The 18,248-nt window shown below is 36.2% G+C and overlaps 1 protein-coding gene across 9 annotated transcripts in view; it reads left to right on the forward strand.

Moving 5' to 3' along the window:
* The window catches only part of BCOR (BCL6 corepressor), a 94,523-nt gene that overhangs the window by 45,200 nt on the left and 31,075 nt on the right, over nt 1-18,248 (forward strand). For 2 of the 9 annotated variants that reach the window (XM_087937738.1, XM_087937739.1), the window contains exons 4-11: nt 210-3,038; nt 3,653-3,706; nt 4,107-4,287; nt 7,801-8,079; nt 8,381-8,734; nt 12,776-13,098; nt 13,522-13,663; nt 17,710-17,872. In XM_087937738.1, the coding sequence (XP_087793864.1) occupies nt 210-3,038; nt 3,653-3,706; nt 4,107-4,287; nt 7,801-8,079; nt 8,381-8,734; nt 12,776-13,098; nt 13,522-13,663; nt 17,710-17,872 (4,325 nt within the window). The remainder of the gene's footprint in view (nt 1-209; nt 3,039-3,652; nt 3,707-4,106; nt 4,288-7,800; nt 8,080-8,380; nt 8,735-12,775; nt 13,099-13,521; nt 13,664-17,709; nt 17,873-18,248) is intronic. The other 7 variants (XM_087937740.1, XM_087937741.1, XM_087937744.1 and 4 more) reach the window with 5 other exon arrangements.

The raw sequence follows: 18,248 nt of genomic DNA on the forward strand, positions 1-18,248 counted from the left end.
TGAAAAAATAAAACTTGGTTGACAAAAAAACATACTTCTTTAATTCCTATGTGAAACATTTTGCAATTTTTAAACGCTTAAATTCATTTCCATTTATTGTTTTTAATTATATAAAACCTATTGTTTCCATCAATTAAAAATACCAACTGTAGTATTGATTATCATTTTCATTAGATGCCAAAGTAACATCATTTTCTAATTCCTCAAAGGTGGATACAACAGCTGTGCATCGCATTGACAGTCTTGCAGCTCTGACTATGGATCGTTCTGGACTTATGCGGGAAGGACTTAGAGTCCCCAGTAGTATTGTCTATTCCAGTTTATGTGGACTTGGCTCAGACAAGCCCCGTGATGCTACAAGTACTATTGCTGGCCTTGGATTTGGTCCTGAAAGGAACTCAGAGATACAGTTCAAATCTAATCCCACTGAATCAATTGAAAATGGAGCTGGAAAGAACCCAAATGGCTTTAGTGCTCTTTACAAAACACCACCTGGAATACAAAAGAGTTCTGTTCCAACTGGGGAGACCTTAGGCTTGGACAGAAGCTCAAGTGACAAACAAAGTCCTCTCAGCATCAATGGTGCTAGTTACCTAAGGCTACCCTGGGTAAATCCTTATATGGAGGGTGCTATTTATCCTTTTCTTGACTCACCAAACAAGTATTCATTGAATATGTATAAGGCTTTGCTACCTCAGCAGTCCAATTTTAGCTTGCCGCAGCATGTGACTTATTCACCTGTATGTACAAATGGTGAACGTTTTTTATACTTGCCACCTTCTCACTATGTTGCTCCCCACATTCCATCGTCATTAGCTTCACCAATGAGGATCTCGGCTACATCAGCATCACCTGCAATTCCCTCTTTGGGACATTGTCCAGATAAAGGCTTATCTTGGAAGATGGGAGTGAGTCAAGCAAATCCCATAGACTCTCATACCTATCCACATATTCAGAATAGTAAACCACCCAGAGTTACATCTGGTAAACCAACTGCTAATAATATGCCAACTGATCCTTCTGTTTTGCTGTCACATTCACCCAGGCCATCACCTAGAATGCATCTCCCAACACAGGTTGGAGATACTTACTCAGAGTTCCAAAAACACTTTTCCAGAATTTCAACCTCTCCTTCAATTGCACTCCCCAAGCCGTACATGAATATAAGCAGTGAATTTTCTTCCAGAGTCTCAAATGGGAAAGCTCCCAAAACACATGATCCAAATGAAATTTCTCAGCAACCTGCAGTGCATGTAAGGAAAACAGGCCATGACCGGAAAGATAGCAGATCCCCTCCACTATTAGAAAAGCAGCAAACTATTACCAAAGATATCATTGACAAACCCTTGGATTTGTCATCAAAAGTTGTTGATGCAGAAATAACTAAGTCTGATCAGGTTAAGAAAATGGTACCAACTGTGTTAGTTCATAGCAGGGCTGCTGGGGGAGGATTGGTTTTACCTGGAGGTGATCTTCCAAAAGAAACTATTTCTCCTGGAAATGGTTGTCCTGTCTATAGACCTGAGATAATTAGCACTGTGCCTTCCTCCTGGGTGGTTCCTGGTCCAGCTCTTAATGAAGATAACAGTGGCAAAAACATGCTGTTGAAAAACAAAACCCCTGATTGGGTAACACCTCAACAACGAAGTTCATCTTGCCCTAGGATGGGAGGCACAGAAACAGTAATTAATAATATTTCAGGATCTTTATCAACTGAAGGTCGCCCAGCATCTGCTTCTCCAGCTCCAAATGCTAATGTAGATTGTCCCAAAACTAATATTTCTGTAGAAACCACTGCATCTGTCATACAGCATATAGGACAACCTTCAATACCATTATTATCGTCATTGTCATCACCACCACCATCAAAGCATAGTAATAAGGCAGCTAAATGCAGTAATCAAGAACTTATGTTCAAAGCAAATGAAAACACTCTTGCTCCAGGTTCCATTTTTCTCTCTCCAAATGATGCATTCCGATCTCCACCATTGCCCTATGCAAGAAGCTATCTCCCATATCCAATTCCAGATGGTTTAGCATTAGGTCCTTTGTCTCTACATGGAAAAGGACCTGTGTATCCTCACCCGGTTCTTTTACCCAGTGGCAGTCTTTTCCCTGGGCATTTGGCTCCTAAACCTACTATTCCATACAGCTTACCAACTAGCAGTGGTGACTTTATGACATATCAAGATGCATTGGGTATTGGAATGGTGCATCCAATGTTGTTATCCCATGCAGCTCTTGAAGTAAAAGATGATAAATCAGAAAGGAGATCCAGATCACATGAGAGGCTCCGTTATGAAGACCCTGCTTTGAGAAACAGATTGCCAGAGATGCTAGAAACCAGCACAAAGTTACATTTTGAAGTACCCGCAGAGAGAAATGTGAAATCACACCAAAGTTCAAGTCAAAATAAAAATAGTACCAAAAGTGATAAACTTACGTTTGCAGAATTGAGAGATGAGCAAGATGCAAAAATTGAAGCTGGTCTGACAAATCTGAGTTTTCCTATTGAAAATGGTAATCAAACAAATGACCCTATGAAGCACAAGGTGGAACAAGCCTTTCAGCATAGAGATTTTATTATAATGAGAGAAGAAGGTGGGAGAAATAATTTCCATGAAGTGTACAACTCTAAGCAAGTTCCGAATCCACACCCATCAATCTTCAACTTAAGGAAAGATGAACTTTCATCAAGCCATAATAGAGAGAGATTGACTATTCCCCCTTCTTCTGTGTTTCTGGAGACTGCTCATGGGAATGATGGCTTGGCTATGTCTTTTGGTAAAATGCCAGATGATGCCAAACAGCTTTGTATGGGAAATGCACAGTCAAATGTTGAAATCAATCAGACATATGCCAAAGATGGGACTGAGGGTATGGAATTTAATGATGGCAAACTCCTGAAACCTAAGCCATCTAAGCTGGTAAAGAGAATAGCAAACTCTGCTGGTTACGTAGGTGACCGATTCAAGTGTGTTACAACTGAACTGTATGCAGATTCTAGTCAACTGAGTCGAGAACAACGGGCCTTGCAGGTGAGTGTCTGGGATAACCTCCCAAAAACAATATTTGCTTTATAAAATTGCAGTTGAGAATGAAAGTTGATGTTTTGCGGGTTGGGAGAATGTATGTATATATTACAAATTTAAGTCTGTTGACAAAATTCATGATAAATTTGCATATATGAGGGTACTGCTATGAGATGAGAGGAAGTTAAGCATTAATAGATACAAATCAAATGTAAATAAATAATTTAATCTCAAGAAGTATATAATAGTGAAGAGCTGAAAAAATGTGTGTTTCTTATTTGTATGGATAGTTTTTTTATAGCTTGCTAGCTTGTTTGGCCAGCACTGTACAATAATGGCAAAGGTTCTAATTAACATTCTAAATGTGGCATTTGATAAAGGAGCTGCATTTTAGTAAATTAATGCAACTTCTTTACTAAGCAAAAACATAGCATAGAAGAATAGAAGCTGTAATGAATTTAATGTTGAATGATGGCAAATACTGTAGGTTAAGTTTACAATTTATGACAAGATGAGTTAAGCCAAATTGTTTGCATTGTTAAGAAAAGAATTAGTTGATGCTTATAAAAATGGATGAAATTATCCAAATGATCCATTGAGTGCCCATTTTAATTACATAGATGGAAGGATTACAAGAGGACAGTATTTTATGTCTACCTGCTGCTTACTGTGAGGTCAGTTCTTCAAATTTTTATTATAAGACTCTTAAAAGTTTGAGTTAAAATTTCATTTCAAAAATACACAAAGGGAAATTGTGGGCCACGATCGTCTTTACTCATTGTTCTGTTTTTCTTTTTTGCTTGTTATATTTCTCAAAATGTATGTTTACTTGCCTATATTATACACAAACACCTCCATAGCATCTCTCTATATGTATAAATACAGTATCATTTGCATACTGAGATTTTTAAATTCTGTAATTATACATAGCTCAAATAATTGTATGTACCTCAATTTTTATACCTTACATATTTCATTTTGAATGTACTTTTATTTGAATGTATTTTCATTTAAGGTAAGGTAAATAAAGTAGCTCTTATTGTGAGTCTTTTTTCATATCGTTTCTCTTTCTAGCGTGCAATGATGCGCTTCTCAGAGTTGGAGATGAAAGAGAGAGAAGGCCATATAGCAACCAAAGACTCAGAGGTCTGCCGATTGAACCAAGCAGAGTGGGAAAACTTGAAAGAAAATGAGAAAAAGCCTAACTCTGTCTCTTCGGAAGATGTCATTGTTGGGCCAAATGACAAAAGCAGACGTAAGCATACATTAGTCTTAGCAGATTTATGGAGGAGAGCTATTTATTTGCTGAAAAGTTCTAATTTGAATAGTTGGGGAACTTTGTGTATTTATATATGTATGTATGTATGCATGTATAACTTTTATTGATACATTTGAATATCTGAATTGATAGGAAATTCAATTGCAGTTTACTGGTTTATTTCCTTAACTTTTTTGATATGTTGCTTATGATTCACCTACCAATTAAAAATTGAAGCACTGTTAATATAATATAAGGAGACCTCTGTCTGGGTAATGTCAGTTAATTTCGTCTTTGAAATTTTTACTGTTCCAGCTGCTATCCAGAGCTTGTTTCTAGTGTCTTTTCTGTCTGTGTCTTTTGTTGTGGCTGCCTTTGGTTTCAGCCAAGTTTTCTGTGAGTGTAGAAAACACAGTTAAAAGAAAAGCAGCTACTCTTTCTCCTCTGATGTATTTGGGCAGGCCACAGCAAGTGACAGGATTTGAGTGAAGAACTAGCCCCTATCAAAGGTAGCAAAGTTCAAATAATGATATTATTTGTCTTTGAATAAAAGGCAATCATGGCATAAGTTTGATACAAATAGTGCATATCAGTTGACTGAAATGTGTATTTGGTAAAGGAGTATTTGGAAATAATTCTAAGAAGCAGTGCATGCATGAAGAAATGTGGTGGAATTGGGTTATCCAGTTAATTTTACTGTTTTGTATATTTTCTTCTGGAACTTAACAGCTTTGTTTCTACAAAATGTAGTTATCAAATATATGTTCAGACTGATCCTATGACTTGAAACCTTAAAATTACCCAGAAAGTAGAAATGATCAATCACATACCCATTTCTACTTACTCCTTAATACCAAATCTTATTTTGAATGCTATAGGATAAAAAAATACTAAATTATTGAGGGATATGTATATAATGTCTTGGAATAAAAGTGAACATTGAGCATCTTGGGCTGAGTAAAAAATGCACCTATAGATCTTGTCAGATTCCATGTTTTGGGGTTGTATTCAAAGGTTACCATGTATTAATAGGAATGGAACATCAATCTGCTAAATGGTAAAACCTTAATAAATGATACATCCATACAGAGATTAAATAAGAGTTAAGAAGGAGTTAAAGTGCTAACTATACCATTTGTTTCATAGAAAAAGAAGTTGAAAAGATTTGCAGACATCTTGGGGTTATTTCTTACTGCCTTTATTTTGACTTGGAAATAACAAAAAACAAAAAAAACAGCTTTATCTTAAAATATATATTTATTTCTTAGACCTTATGCCAGTTTTTGTTTAAAAGCTTTAGGTGATGTACTTCTTGTTCCCAGTATCCCCCATAACAAGTATGAGTTGCTGCTGTAAAACTACTCAGTTTAAAACTTTCTTTTCTAAAATAGCCTCTCTCCTGAAGTTTCTAAACTTCTGCAAGACTATAGTCTTAAAACATTTGCCACAGGCCATACGCTTTAGTGCATGATTATTCAACCTTTTGGCTTGCTTGGGCTGCATCACTCAATGCTTCACTCTTCACTCAAAGAGGAATTGTCATAGGCTTCAGATGAAATATATGATATAGTTAATGTATATAAATAATACTTTCCCTTTATTTTTTATATTTTCTATTATCTTATGGGGCCACGTTACTGGGTGCTCAGGGCTGCATGCGGCCTATGGGCCATGGGTTGGACAGGCCTGCTTTAGAGTAAATAGCAATAGCCCTTACACTTATAAACCAATTCACAATATTTACAGCCCTCCCTAAGTGATTTACAGAGTCAGCAAACATATTACCCCCAACAATCTAGATGGAAGGATGGAAGGCTGAGTCAACCTTGAGGCAGTGTTTAGGATTATACTTGACAAGTCTGCTTTGCAAACAACTATTTTAGTGGGATGCTGGGGAAAATAAGGCATGTTACAAAAAGAAGAAGTTAAGTCAATAATAAGATGGATGAGATAAATTAAAGAAAGAATATGTGTATGTGTGGGAGATGGGACAAACAAGACAGGAGGATAAAATAGGAGAGAATATTTTTTTAAAAAAATCACACAATACCTGGAATCACAAAAATATAAAAAAGACATATGAATCTAAGAGAAGTGCCTAATTTTTCTTCCCTAGATGAAGATCGGCAAGGGTGGGGTGGGGTGGGGGAATAAAAGTTTCAAGGTTCATCCTTGTATTTTTCTCATACAGAATTTGGTTTGTTTAGATCCATTTCTGCAATATGAAATATCTGATATGTCAAAGTGAATTTTGCTATATTGTATATAGCATTGCCTTTAAGGTTTAGCGCAACATTAAGGATACAAAATATCAAACCAGTTTTCATGGCCTTGTATGTCTGCCATAGTTGGATAAAATAATAAAATTTATTACTATTATTTTATCTTTTATCTTGCTTTTATTTACACATAAATCAAGGTGGCAAACATTTCTAATACTCTTGCCTCCTGTTTTTCCTATAACAACACTATGATGTTGGTTGGGCTGAAAGAGAAGGACTGGCAAAATTCTGAAATAAAGATAGCAATGACATATAGGCGCTGAACTACACATGGAGTTGTATTGCACTTTTAAAATACTTTACTTACTCAATGAATACACTTGTATGAATATTACCATAATTCAGAGAATTGTAGGCTGAGAAAGTACAGAGCTAAAGTCAAAATACCCTTCTCCAGTCTCCTTGCCTTGCTCTCTTCATTGGTAAACTAATGGCTAGATATTAGAGAAAAGAAAACAAGGTATATAATTGCCTAACCCTCTCAGTGGGAAAAGAGCTGCATAGTATGGGTGTAATAGGAAGAGTTAGTGCATAACAGGAGAGACTGCTAGGTCACTTTCTGTCCACAGACCATCTCCATTCCTGATCTACATTACCCTTCAGAAAAAGGATGCTGAGCTTTTTCCAACCCAAGGACTGTGGTGTATATTTGAAGGATGGGATGGAGAAGCACTGCAAAAAACACTGGCTGGGATTAGAGAAAAACTACAGTTGATTTCATTTGCAGATTAATTTATTTCATATAAAACATAATGAATAACTTGCCATTATCTTGCCAGTTGTGTATTTAATAATTTCCTTCTCCTATAGTATTGCATTACAGATTTCAATTTGGTAGCAAGGGTTAAGATCCATATTTAAGGTTTGCGGGACTTTATTCAAAATCTTTGCATGCTGCCTGGAACTTCAGATTGTGGGTCTATTTTATAATTTTTTTGGTCTGCATTTGTATTAGAGGTAGACAATGTTGTTGTAGCCACTTCTTTTCTTTGTGAAATAATAGTTTTGTGAAATGTTAGTAATTTTTTTATAAACTTGGTTTTCCTATTTTGTACAGGTCTCTTAATATTCAGCCTGAAAAAGATGTGTGTTTTCGAAGAGGGAGAGAGGGAGAGAGAGAAGGGAGGGAGAGGGAGGGAGGGAGATAATCACTAGATTTTCTTCGAAGAGATCAAATACATTCTTGAACAATACACTAACCAAATTAATAATGTGGCTTTATTTAAAGGCTATTTCATTGACACAGAAAATATCTATGATCAGAGTTCTGAAATTCCTGAGGACAAAAGTTCTCCTGCAGATATTTGTTTGGAGAGATATACTGTGTACGAAAAGACAAATGACCAATCTTTTGAAGATACAAGCCAGGTTCCATGCCCATATCTGGACAGAAAGCGTAAACATTCTGGTGAGAACATGCAGAATGATGAAACCCCTAAAGAAAACTTTGTAGAAGAACTAGAGGAAGAATTTGTCTCAAAAGCAAAAAAGAAGAAGGCCTCTAAAGGTAATCAACCCTGGTTGGTCTGTTTTAAGGCATGGTTTGTGAAATATGCCCCTTTATGATCCTGCCAATCCAAAATTCTCCCTGAATGTATTTTGGTAATTTGAAAGGTTAAAAACTAGTCATTGGACAATGTAATCATTGGACAATGTAAAGGGCCATATGCATGCAACCCTTTCCTGAGCTAAATGTTTAAAATGCAAGTGTAATGGTGAAGCTGAAAGAATCTGCCCCCACAAGTGAACTATAGCTTTTGTTTCAAGTTCAGGGCCTTTTGATTAATTTTTAGTTATTTTTCCATTAGATGACTGGCCTGAGAGGGAAATGACAAACAATTCCTCTAACCACTTAAAAGAGCCCAATTGTAATGAGGTGACCAACCTGAAGGTGTGCATTGAATTAACAGGGCTCCATCCCAAAAAGCAGCGTCACCTGCAGCATCTTAGGGAACTATGGGAGCAGCAGGTATCACCAGAGAGATCCCCACCCGGCAAGTTGGGCCGGCAAAGCAGGAAAGATTTAGCTGAGGCTGTTCAGCCAGAGGCCACTGCAAAGGTCAAAGACTGCACAGAAGAAAGGGACACCAAGAAAAGGTCAGAGGTCAAAAGCAATAGAAGTTGGTCTGAAGAGTCCCTCAAAACAAGTGACAATGAACCAGGTATGCAGAGATTATTAGGGAAATCTAGCATTATTTAGTGACGCATGCTGCCACCAGGGCTAACAAGTTATAAGTAGTGATTTTGGGGGGATAGAATATGATTATATTATAATATAATATATTTAATGTAATATATTTCATGGTGTATTATAATATCAGTTGTTACTATGTAAAAAATTAAGTTGTATTTGTTTTGCCAAATTTGTAAGGTGTGATATAGTATCAATTATTTTAAAACCAATATCCTAGATGTTTATGTTTGTGTTTTAGAAACAATCCTGAACAATTTTTTATATGATGATTACAATGATGACAATGCTCATTTGAAAATGCTTGATTTTATTGTGGAGTTCTTAGTGCTCTGATGACGATGATGATCTTGCCTGGTTGGGTAATGAAATGTCCACAAGAAAAACAACCAAGGACTCCACAATTCAACATATATTTTCTTCTATTGGTTGATTTTATAAAATATCAAATGGGCTAAAATTAAGCCAAGTATAAAATGTTCTGAATTTTGGATTACTCATGGGAATAGGCTGCTCCACTAGGTGTTGAACTTCTGAGCTAAACCTTCATGTTCAGGGAGCTGGGAGATAGAAAGACACCAGCTTTTATCTGATTTATGTTACAAGAAGTGAAAATGATGTCCCGAATCTCTTGTTCTTTGTGCCTAATTTGTAGTGGTAATGTTCCTTACCACATCTTTCTTTTCTTTCCTATTTATCAGTTAGTTTATTTGTGAAGTTCATTTTCCAGAAATATAAGGTACTCCAAAGCAGTTTACAAAAAGAGGTGATAATTTAAATACTGTAAGTAGCAACAATAATATACCACTGAAATGCTTGTTCACTGGTATTGTATCCTTGGGTTGAAATAGATTACTTTCCTTGGGAAGCTTACTATCATAAGGGTCCAAAGAAATTTTATACCGGGCTCACTATACCAAGATCCTCTCAGCATTATCATTCAGGAATCTATACTGCTGCAGTCAAAAATTTTTCTTAAGCTTCATGAGCTTACCTAGTGGCCCTGAGTCCATTTGAAAGTGGGTACTTTCTGAGCTTCCCTTCAGATTACCTTAAACTACCAACTATTACTCTAAAGTTGGTAGCCTAAGGTAGCCTGAAGTTAGGCTCAGTAGAGCTAGACCCATGTCATAAAAATAATTTGGATTAAGTACAGGGGTGGGCTTCAAAATTTTTAGCAAAGGGTTCTCTGCCCAGTTGCTGGGTGGGCGTGGCCATGGTGGGTGTGGCCTAGTTGGCCTCCTGCACCAAGGTGGGGGGGTTGCCCTCCCCGGGCTCCGGAGGCTCTCTGGAAGCCAGAAACGGGCCCATTTCTGGCCTTCTTGAACTTCTGGGTGGCCCGTTTTTCGCTCTCCCTGAGCCTCCGCATGCACCCTGCACTTACCTGCATCCAAAACAGGCCACATGGGGACTCCTGGGCAGGGCGGAGTGGGTGGGGCCATTCAGGAGTGGGATTTGGGGGGTTCTCCGAACTGAATCTTAGCTAGGGACTCCCCCGAACCCCTGCGAACCCCCAGCAGCTCACTCCTGATTAAGTACCTTAATGTAGAGGAAAGCAATATTTCCTTATCACATTATTGCTAGGTATTTGAGATGGGCAACAGAGAAAACTATAGTGTAATCCCTAGTTACATTTGTGATATAATTTAATAATCTGAAATGACTAATCCTGGCCTTGCTGAGCACTTAACACATTCCTGCCTATTTTGCATATTTTTTGCAGCTATCATCCCTAAATGCAACCTGTACAGAGGCTGATCACTGTACAGAGGCTATAAAGAGGATGAACCCAACAAGGTTCTTCTATTATACTTTCAAAACATGAGTCTATTTCTATGAATGCTACTTGTGAAAAACGTGTTTTTCATCTAGCTAAGAAGTAAAAGAATCCTGTTCTTGCTAGGAGATAAGCAGATTGTGTTATACCCTTCCTGCCTGTTTCAGAGAATCAGAGCATTGGACATAATGCTTTTCCCCGCTCGAGTGAAGTTAGATTTTTGCTTTTCAGAACAGTGTATATGTTGAGAAGTCTAATTTGCTTTATCTTCCTAAATTTTAACATTAGGCTATATCTTGTGAAAGTCACTACAATCATAGGCCTATTTGTAGGGTACTGAGGATGTTCAGCTCTGCTATTTTAAGTTACTGGGAGTCTTCCTGTAGATATATCAGTGTTTCTCCATTCAAATTAAACATATGGAAAATGAACACATGGAAAACAAATAATTTTCCCAATACAGGTAGTCCTCAATTTATGACTGTTTAGTGACCAAAGTCATGATCTATCTGAAAAGAAGAGGATTTACATAAATGCAGCTATTTGCTGTGTCCCACAGACATATGATACACATTTTATTATGGTTTTGCGGGGGAAAAAAAATGAAAACATGGACTCCATCATTGCTTCAAATAGAAATGATAGGTAGAGGATAGTGGAAGAACAGATAGAAAAAGTAAAAAAGATTGGATGGATTATAGGAGAAGGCAAAACTATGGTTAGAATGGAATGGGCTGTAGAAGATTTGTGGGGGAGGGAGGGAGGAAGTGAGGTTGTGTGTAAAGATGTTTTGAGAAAAATGAATTATTGAAGTGCACAGAGTATGTTCCAGGTGTGAAAAAGAACAATTGGTTGTATTTGAAGAAAATTGTAGGTCATAAGCAATGTGTTTTAGAGGCTCAGGCCATTAAGTTGTAGTAGGGTTCCTGGGAATATTGCTTGGTTTTTAGGTTTACCGTATATACTCGAGTATAAGCCGAGGTGGTTTTTTTTCAGCACAAAAAATGTGCTGAAAAACTCGGCTTATACTCGAGTATATACGGTATTTGTTTTTCATTTTTGTAAAGAGAGTTTCTGGTAGAACAAAACCTGGGTTCATCAGAATGGGGTTTACCTTTGGGTCTAAGACCCAGCTCTTCTCCATATTATGTTTCTTTGCAGAACTTGTCTGAGCCATGGCAGTCATTGTGTGATGGCACTGTGCCACTTTCAAAATTCTATATTTGCCCAGTGTCTTAAAAATGTTGGAGGCCTTTGAAATATGCATATGAATACTTCTAAAAGCAACTTTTAGTCATTCATTTAGTTCAGAGATGAATAGCTATAATGAATTATTTTATATTGAAAATATGGCTGTGGGACGTATTTGCTTGTCATATTTTTCTCATGTATCAGGCAACCATCTTTTCAGGCATAGATAGCAGAATATTGCAAAACATAGAAAGAACTGTGAGGTTTTTTTTCTTAAGAAGTTATAAGTGTGACACTGTATATTGATTCCAATTGGATTAAGTACATAGCATGCTTACAAAAAACCCTGACATTCTCTGAAAAGGTTAGGTGCTTTCTATTGTTTAAGGCAGAAAAGGTAGCTATTTATTTACAGTAATGTTACATAGATACAGGCTACCCATCTGGATCCATGAAACCATTTCAAAATGCTGCAAGAAATTGGCTCCAGTCATCTACGTATGCAAAGGGATAATTTTCAAAGGCAAAAATGAGAATTGGATATTTTAGTGCCATTTCTGCTTTTGAAAATCATTTGCATCCATTTACATATTCATAACAAAGCAAGTGTCCTTTGATGCTTGCTATTGCTCTATTAAAAACAAACTTCCAAGGTGAAATGATCCAGCAGTTCTATACCTAAAAGAGCAATATATTCCCATTTTAACATCATGAAGTTACAGGTAAGGAAGCATCTTCTCCCGTTTGTATCCAAAGCAGTAAATTGAGAAGGTAGACTGGCATCGTATTAATTTGCCACTATTTCTGTGATGTGGTGTCTAAATTGTTGGATTGCTTATTTTCATTTGCTAAGACAGATTGGAAAACATTGCTTAGCAGTTACAACAATTCATTCTATATAATATTTGTTTTAACAGTTACAGTTAAAATGTGTATTTGTTTAAAAATAGTAGTGTAATACATATATAAAGATTAGTGCTTTTAAACAATGCAAGGACTTGCACTGAATGTTAGATATGGAAGTGTATTTATCCTTCCATGTAGGTATCCCTATGTTCCCAGTGTCCTCGCAAATGAAGAATCTCTCATCCACCAATATAAACAGCAAAAGGCAAACTCAGCCAAGCTATACTTCAAGGTTGGCTGCCAAGCAGCAGAAAATTAAAGAAAACTGGAAGACAGATGGGCTGTGCATGAATGAAGAAGAGGATTTTCAGGCTGCATCCCTGTTGCAGAAACACAGCGAGTGTGAGAAGCCGCCAGGGAAACGTCAGTGTAAAACAAAACATTTGGCACTACAGGAGAGGAGAACAAGGTCATCCTTCACTGGAGATGACATAACAGATATTGAAAGCATTGAGGAGAAGGTATCTTTTTATCATGACTCAGTTGCCATTACTATCAGATTATAAAATCACCCAGATTAAATTCTTAAGCATCTCTTTTTGTGTTAACTTGAGGTTCATTCAGCTTTTTTCTCCTGGGACAAATTACATGATTTCATGGAAATCTTGTACATTGATAATTGAACTTTTAAGATGTTGTACTGTAATTGAGAAGATGATACTACCATACATTTTTTTTAAAAAGGAAATATTTTCAATGGATTATTGAGGGTAGATGGGATGAGATGGAATTCAGTGAAAATTTTGACAGGTTAAAGTTAATGAGAATTTGAAATCAACTAGAGGCTCCTTCAGATTGAGATTCTTCACTACTCAAATCACTTTGGTGCAAACTTTATGATTGTCTGAAGCTGCAGCAGACTCCTCATTATTGCCTTTTTTCAGCCCTCACAGCTGCAGATTGCAAGTATACCTCAGGAGATTGCCCCAAGTCGCCCCATGCCCCCAGAAGCTCGAAGACTTATTGTCAATAAGAATGCTGGAGAAACTCTTCTGCAAAGGGCAGCACGACTGGGATATGAGGCAAGTATTGTTTTTGAAGATCGCTATTTTGAATTAGAATGTAGAAGACTGGTGTCACATTCCCTAATTGCTCATATGTTTCAGAATCTGTATTCCCTCTCAATATGATGAAATAACTCGAGACCCTCTCTTTTTGGTTTTTCATTCAAGCATGCAATTAATGCATTTTGTGGGTGGGTTTAGGAGTAAAACCACATGTAATTTAATAAGCTGCGATTTGAATTAGGTGCCTGTTATTGCCAATAAGAATTCCAAGTATGGTATGCTTTGCAAGATTGGAATTTTGTATAAAGTAAGATAAAGGGTGGGATAGAGTTAATGGATCCATATATCTTTGCTGCATTTATAAAGGATGAGTGATTTGCCTTATTTTCACAGTGTGAGAGTCTAAGCGTGCTGCATTTTAAGGTTGCATTTAACATTGCATTATTGGTAACTGTATATAAATAAATTTTGGGAGTCATTTCAGACAAATATAGAGTCCTTAGAACAAGTTAGTCTTAGGACTATATGGACTACAGATTCCACTCACGATGTGAAAATACAATATCTGAAATGTGTTTGTCTCTACATTTTAAGGCATTGGTCATGTTGTGTGAAAACGATATATGTTAGATGTCAAGTTGGACAAAAGTCCTGATATAGCTTATTTATTTAATACTTTAATTGAATCTCTGATGCAGCCAAAAAAAGGCAAAGAACAGAAAAGAGGTTATATACATCTTAATCAGAAGCAAGAAACCCAAAATGTTTCTTAATAGGTGAATCTTACTTCATATCTAGGATTTTAATTTTTTTTTAAAAAAAGACTTTATTTTGCTGAAAGAGAGTGAAGAAAGGTTTGTTATGAAAGCCTACATTGAGAGGCTAGGTAATGTAGCAAACCTAGATCCAGCTTTCTGTGTGGTAAGGTACTAATGGCAACTCATGGACTCTCAAAAGTGTCAGCGCTTTTGCTTGCAAGAATGTATGAGGTATCATGAGAAAGCAGATGGAGGACTTGGTCTTTGTTTATTTTTGTATCCATTGTTTATCAATGTGGTGTTAATGAAGCGGTATTGCAAGACCCATTTTCTCAAGCCTACCTTGGTACTTGTTTTTGAATCCTTGTTTTTTTGCCAAGAGTGGCAAAGATCAAAAAGTGCAAAAAAAAGTGTATTGGTGTTTATTTAAAGAATTATACTCCCCCTGCACTCAGAGGTGTAGATATTTGATTGAAGACTTAGCATGTGATTGCTGCAGAGGGAAGAGGACACAATTGAAGGGGACCAATTGTTACAGATCTTCCTGGTCTAATAGAACACTGAAATGCCAGCTATTATTTGATAAACTAATTCTGAACTTCTGTTTCCTTGATGCACCAATAAGATGCAACAATAAGAATTTAATATCTCCTTATTTATGCATGTGATGCTATTTTATGTTGTATTGTTTGGTCTGTAGAGTTTGTGGACAACCAGGAAACTCTGGCTGCAAAGGCTTTGCATTTTCCTATAAGTGTCTTACCTTTCTGTATACTATTTTAGGAACCTCCCTTTTAGAACTTTTCTTTCCTAACTCTGCCTCATTTTAAAGGAGAATTTCCAGAGTGAAAAATTCCCCCCACCTATTTTCTTTAAGTGAAAAACCTCTGATTTTAAAGGTGTCTCCATAGTAACAAACATGTTTTTTTTTCTCCCCACTGTTTCCATCTTTCTCCAGGAAGTGATTCTATATTGTGTGGAAGACAAGGTCTGTGATGTAAATCACTGTGACAAGTCTGACTGTTATATTGTAAAGAGACTTTAGTCATGTTTGTTCTTTTCGTGATTTTCTTTGCTGGCTTGAACTGAGGATGTACACAGAATACTGTGCACAGCCATATTTAGGAATATGGACATGGAAACAGTCTACTTAAGAGTGGAGACTATTAAGTGGAACCGTTTCTCTACTTGTGTGTCTGTTGATCTTATTTCACTTTCTTATCTTTGAATCACTATTTTAAATACATTTCTGTTTGTATTACATATGTTTTGAAATGAAGAAAGAATGCATATTTTAAAAAACATAAACCTGACTTATTAAATGCTAAATACTACATATGTTGTGCTCCATTAAGCTCATTCTAGAATGACTTCTCTAGGGCCACTGTCAGAATGAGTGTTTATTAACATAAAAACATATATTAGGAAATAATTATTTATGTTTCTTACTGATTTTGACACAGGCATGTACTCTGATAAGTATTTTATAGCTTTTGATTATGAAAATTTTGATGAAAATATTATAAATAGGTCAGAAAGGTCTAATAATAGTCATTTCTATGCAAGCTTTTGACATTTTGTTCAGGGCTCCTTATTTTCATATTCAAACTAGTGATGATTAAAAATACCACATTTTTTAAATTCAGCAGACAAGGCTGAAATCTCTATGAATTAAATCATAATTAAATAGTATATTTAATTAATTAATCATAAAACTCTATATTGCTATGTTTTGTGGTGAGTGATGTTGGATAAAGTCCACTGAGAACTTAACTGGTTCAGTGGTGAGAAGCTGTATGCAGAATGGGTGCTGTATTTCTGGAACTATTGTGCAGAATGAGTTTAAATAAGAGGGAAAAATCCGACAAATTTCTCTTTTACACATACTTCTTATTACATTTATTTATGTATTGATATAGGCAAATATCATATTGTTCACTGATTAATGCCAACTAGGTCTACATCTTATCATAATGTATGCTTTATGCATAAGATATCAAATTGTAGGACTGTCATCTAGATTATCTCAGAAAAATTGTAAACGTTTCCCTGAAAAATGTGCAGCAACTTTTTGCATCTTAAGTTCTACCATTTTTTTTGTCCTATATTCCTCCATAATGTGATCAGTAATTGGGAATGATGGAGATTGCAGGCAAAGCAATAGGAGGGAACCAGTTTGTGTACGGTTGCTTGAGCAGATTTAGGGAGAGATGTTCCAATTCTATTTTATATCAGTACACGATTATCTATTCTCATATATGAAACCTTATGTCACAATAATATTCTCAAAAATTAGAGGAAATGATGAAGTTAGCAGTGAACTTAATAAATCTGATGGCATCCCACCAGAGACTTTCACTAGAGATTTTTAAACCATTATAACCAAATTGAGGAGGATGTACTACAGGTGTTCTGATCTTTGAGCTAGGTAATGCTCAAAGATCAGAAATTTCCATATTTAACAAAAATTGTAACCAAATGAAACTTTGCAGCTAATTGATTGTTATGCAAATTCTTTCTTTTAAAATGCAGTCGTATAAAGATTTTCCTTTCATTAATATTAATTGACAAGTGATCCTTATCTTCATGAAGTCTCTCAAGTAAGTAATAAAATATTAAGGGAAATCCCAATAGATAAGAGTGGTTTGCATGTTATTTCCATTTGATTCTAGCAGGCACATAGTAATGGCGATGCATCTTGGTATATCTTTAGTCCTGGGAATAGAGTTAGAAGCGAGGGGGAACCCCTCTCCCCAAATGATGATTCCCTGGCTTATTACTTTTGATATGTGGCACAAAACTGAAATACAGAAAAATGTATATGTCATTAATTAACATATAATGCAATGGAAAGAGGTTTGCATAAACAGAAGTAAAACTAAATATACTCTTAAAAGTCTGAAGAGATTTTTGCCCTAGAGAAAATTCCACTATATATAAAAAAACTATTTATATGCATTCACATTGTTTCTTCTGTAAAAGTGAAAAACAATTGTTTCTTGTAAATTAATTTACCCCACTATCCTTCTACATTTATTTGTAAGGTAACTCTTTTGAAATTGTTAAATATCTTGACTTCCAGTTTTGTTTGAGATATTTCAGTCTTCCTTCTGGGCTAATAGCTGGCTTTCTTTTTCAACCATTTAACTTTATCTGAGATGAGAACTGTATAGTAGCTTCCTTCTTTCCTTTGTAACTCGCTAATAGCCCAATCGGAGAAGTATTCCCAGAATGTTAAAAGTAAATGATATGTATATTTTCCCAACAACAAACAATTTGCTCTGTTTTTTTCTTCTTTTTCAGGAAGTGGTTCTATATTGTTTAGAAAACAAAGTCTGTGATGCAAATCATCGTGACAATGCTGGTTATTGTGCCCTACATGAAGCCTGTGCCAGAGGTTGGCTCAGCATTGTGCAACATCTCCTAGAATATGGAGCAGACGTCAACTGCAGTGCTCAGGATGGAACTAGGTTAGCAATTCTAGTTAAGCTAAATCTAAATCTTCTGTGCTTCAGTATGGCATTAATACATAGTGGGATTACTGTTACACCTAAGTTATACTCTTGTTTAAAGAAATGGCATATTTCTCCCAAAAGGTTTATACCAAGGGTCTTCAAACTTGGCAAGTTTAAGACTTGTGGACTTCAACTCCCAGAATTCCTGAGCTAACATGACTGGAGGAAGAATTCTGGGAGTTGAAGTCCACAAGTCTTCCTGCTGTCAAGTTTGAAGACCCCTGGTTTATACTGTATACAGTAGTTGCTTTGGTCCTTGTATGCTATTCAAAAGTTGATGTAACAACATGGTGTCACTACTTGGTACATTTTGGATGCGAGTTCATATCAT

This window comes from Pseudonaja textilis, chromosome 7, assembly GCF_049901715.1.
Source record: "Pseudonaja textilis isolate UNSWEBS1 chromosome 7, rPseTex1.2, whole genome shotgun sequence".
NCBI classification, from domain to species: domain Eukaryota; kingdom Metazoa; phylum Chordata; class Lepidosauria; order Squamata; family Elapidae; genus Pseudonaja; species Pseudonaja textilis.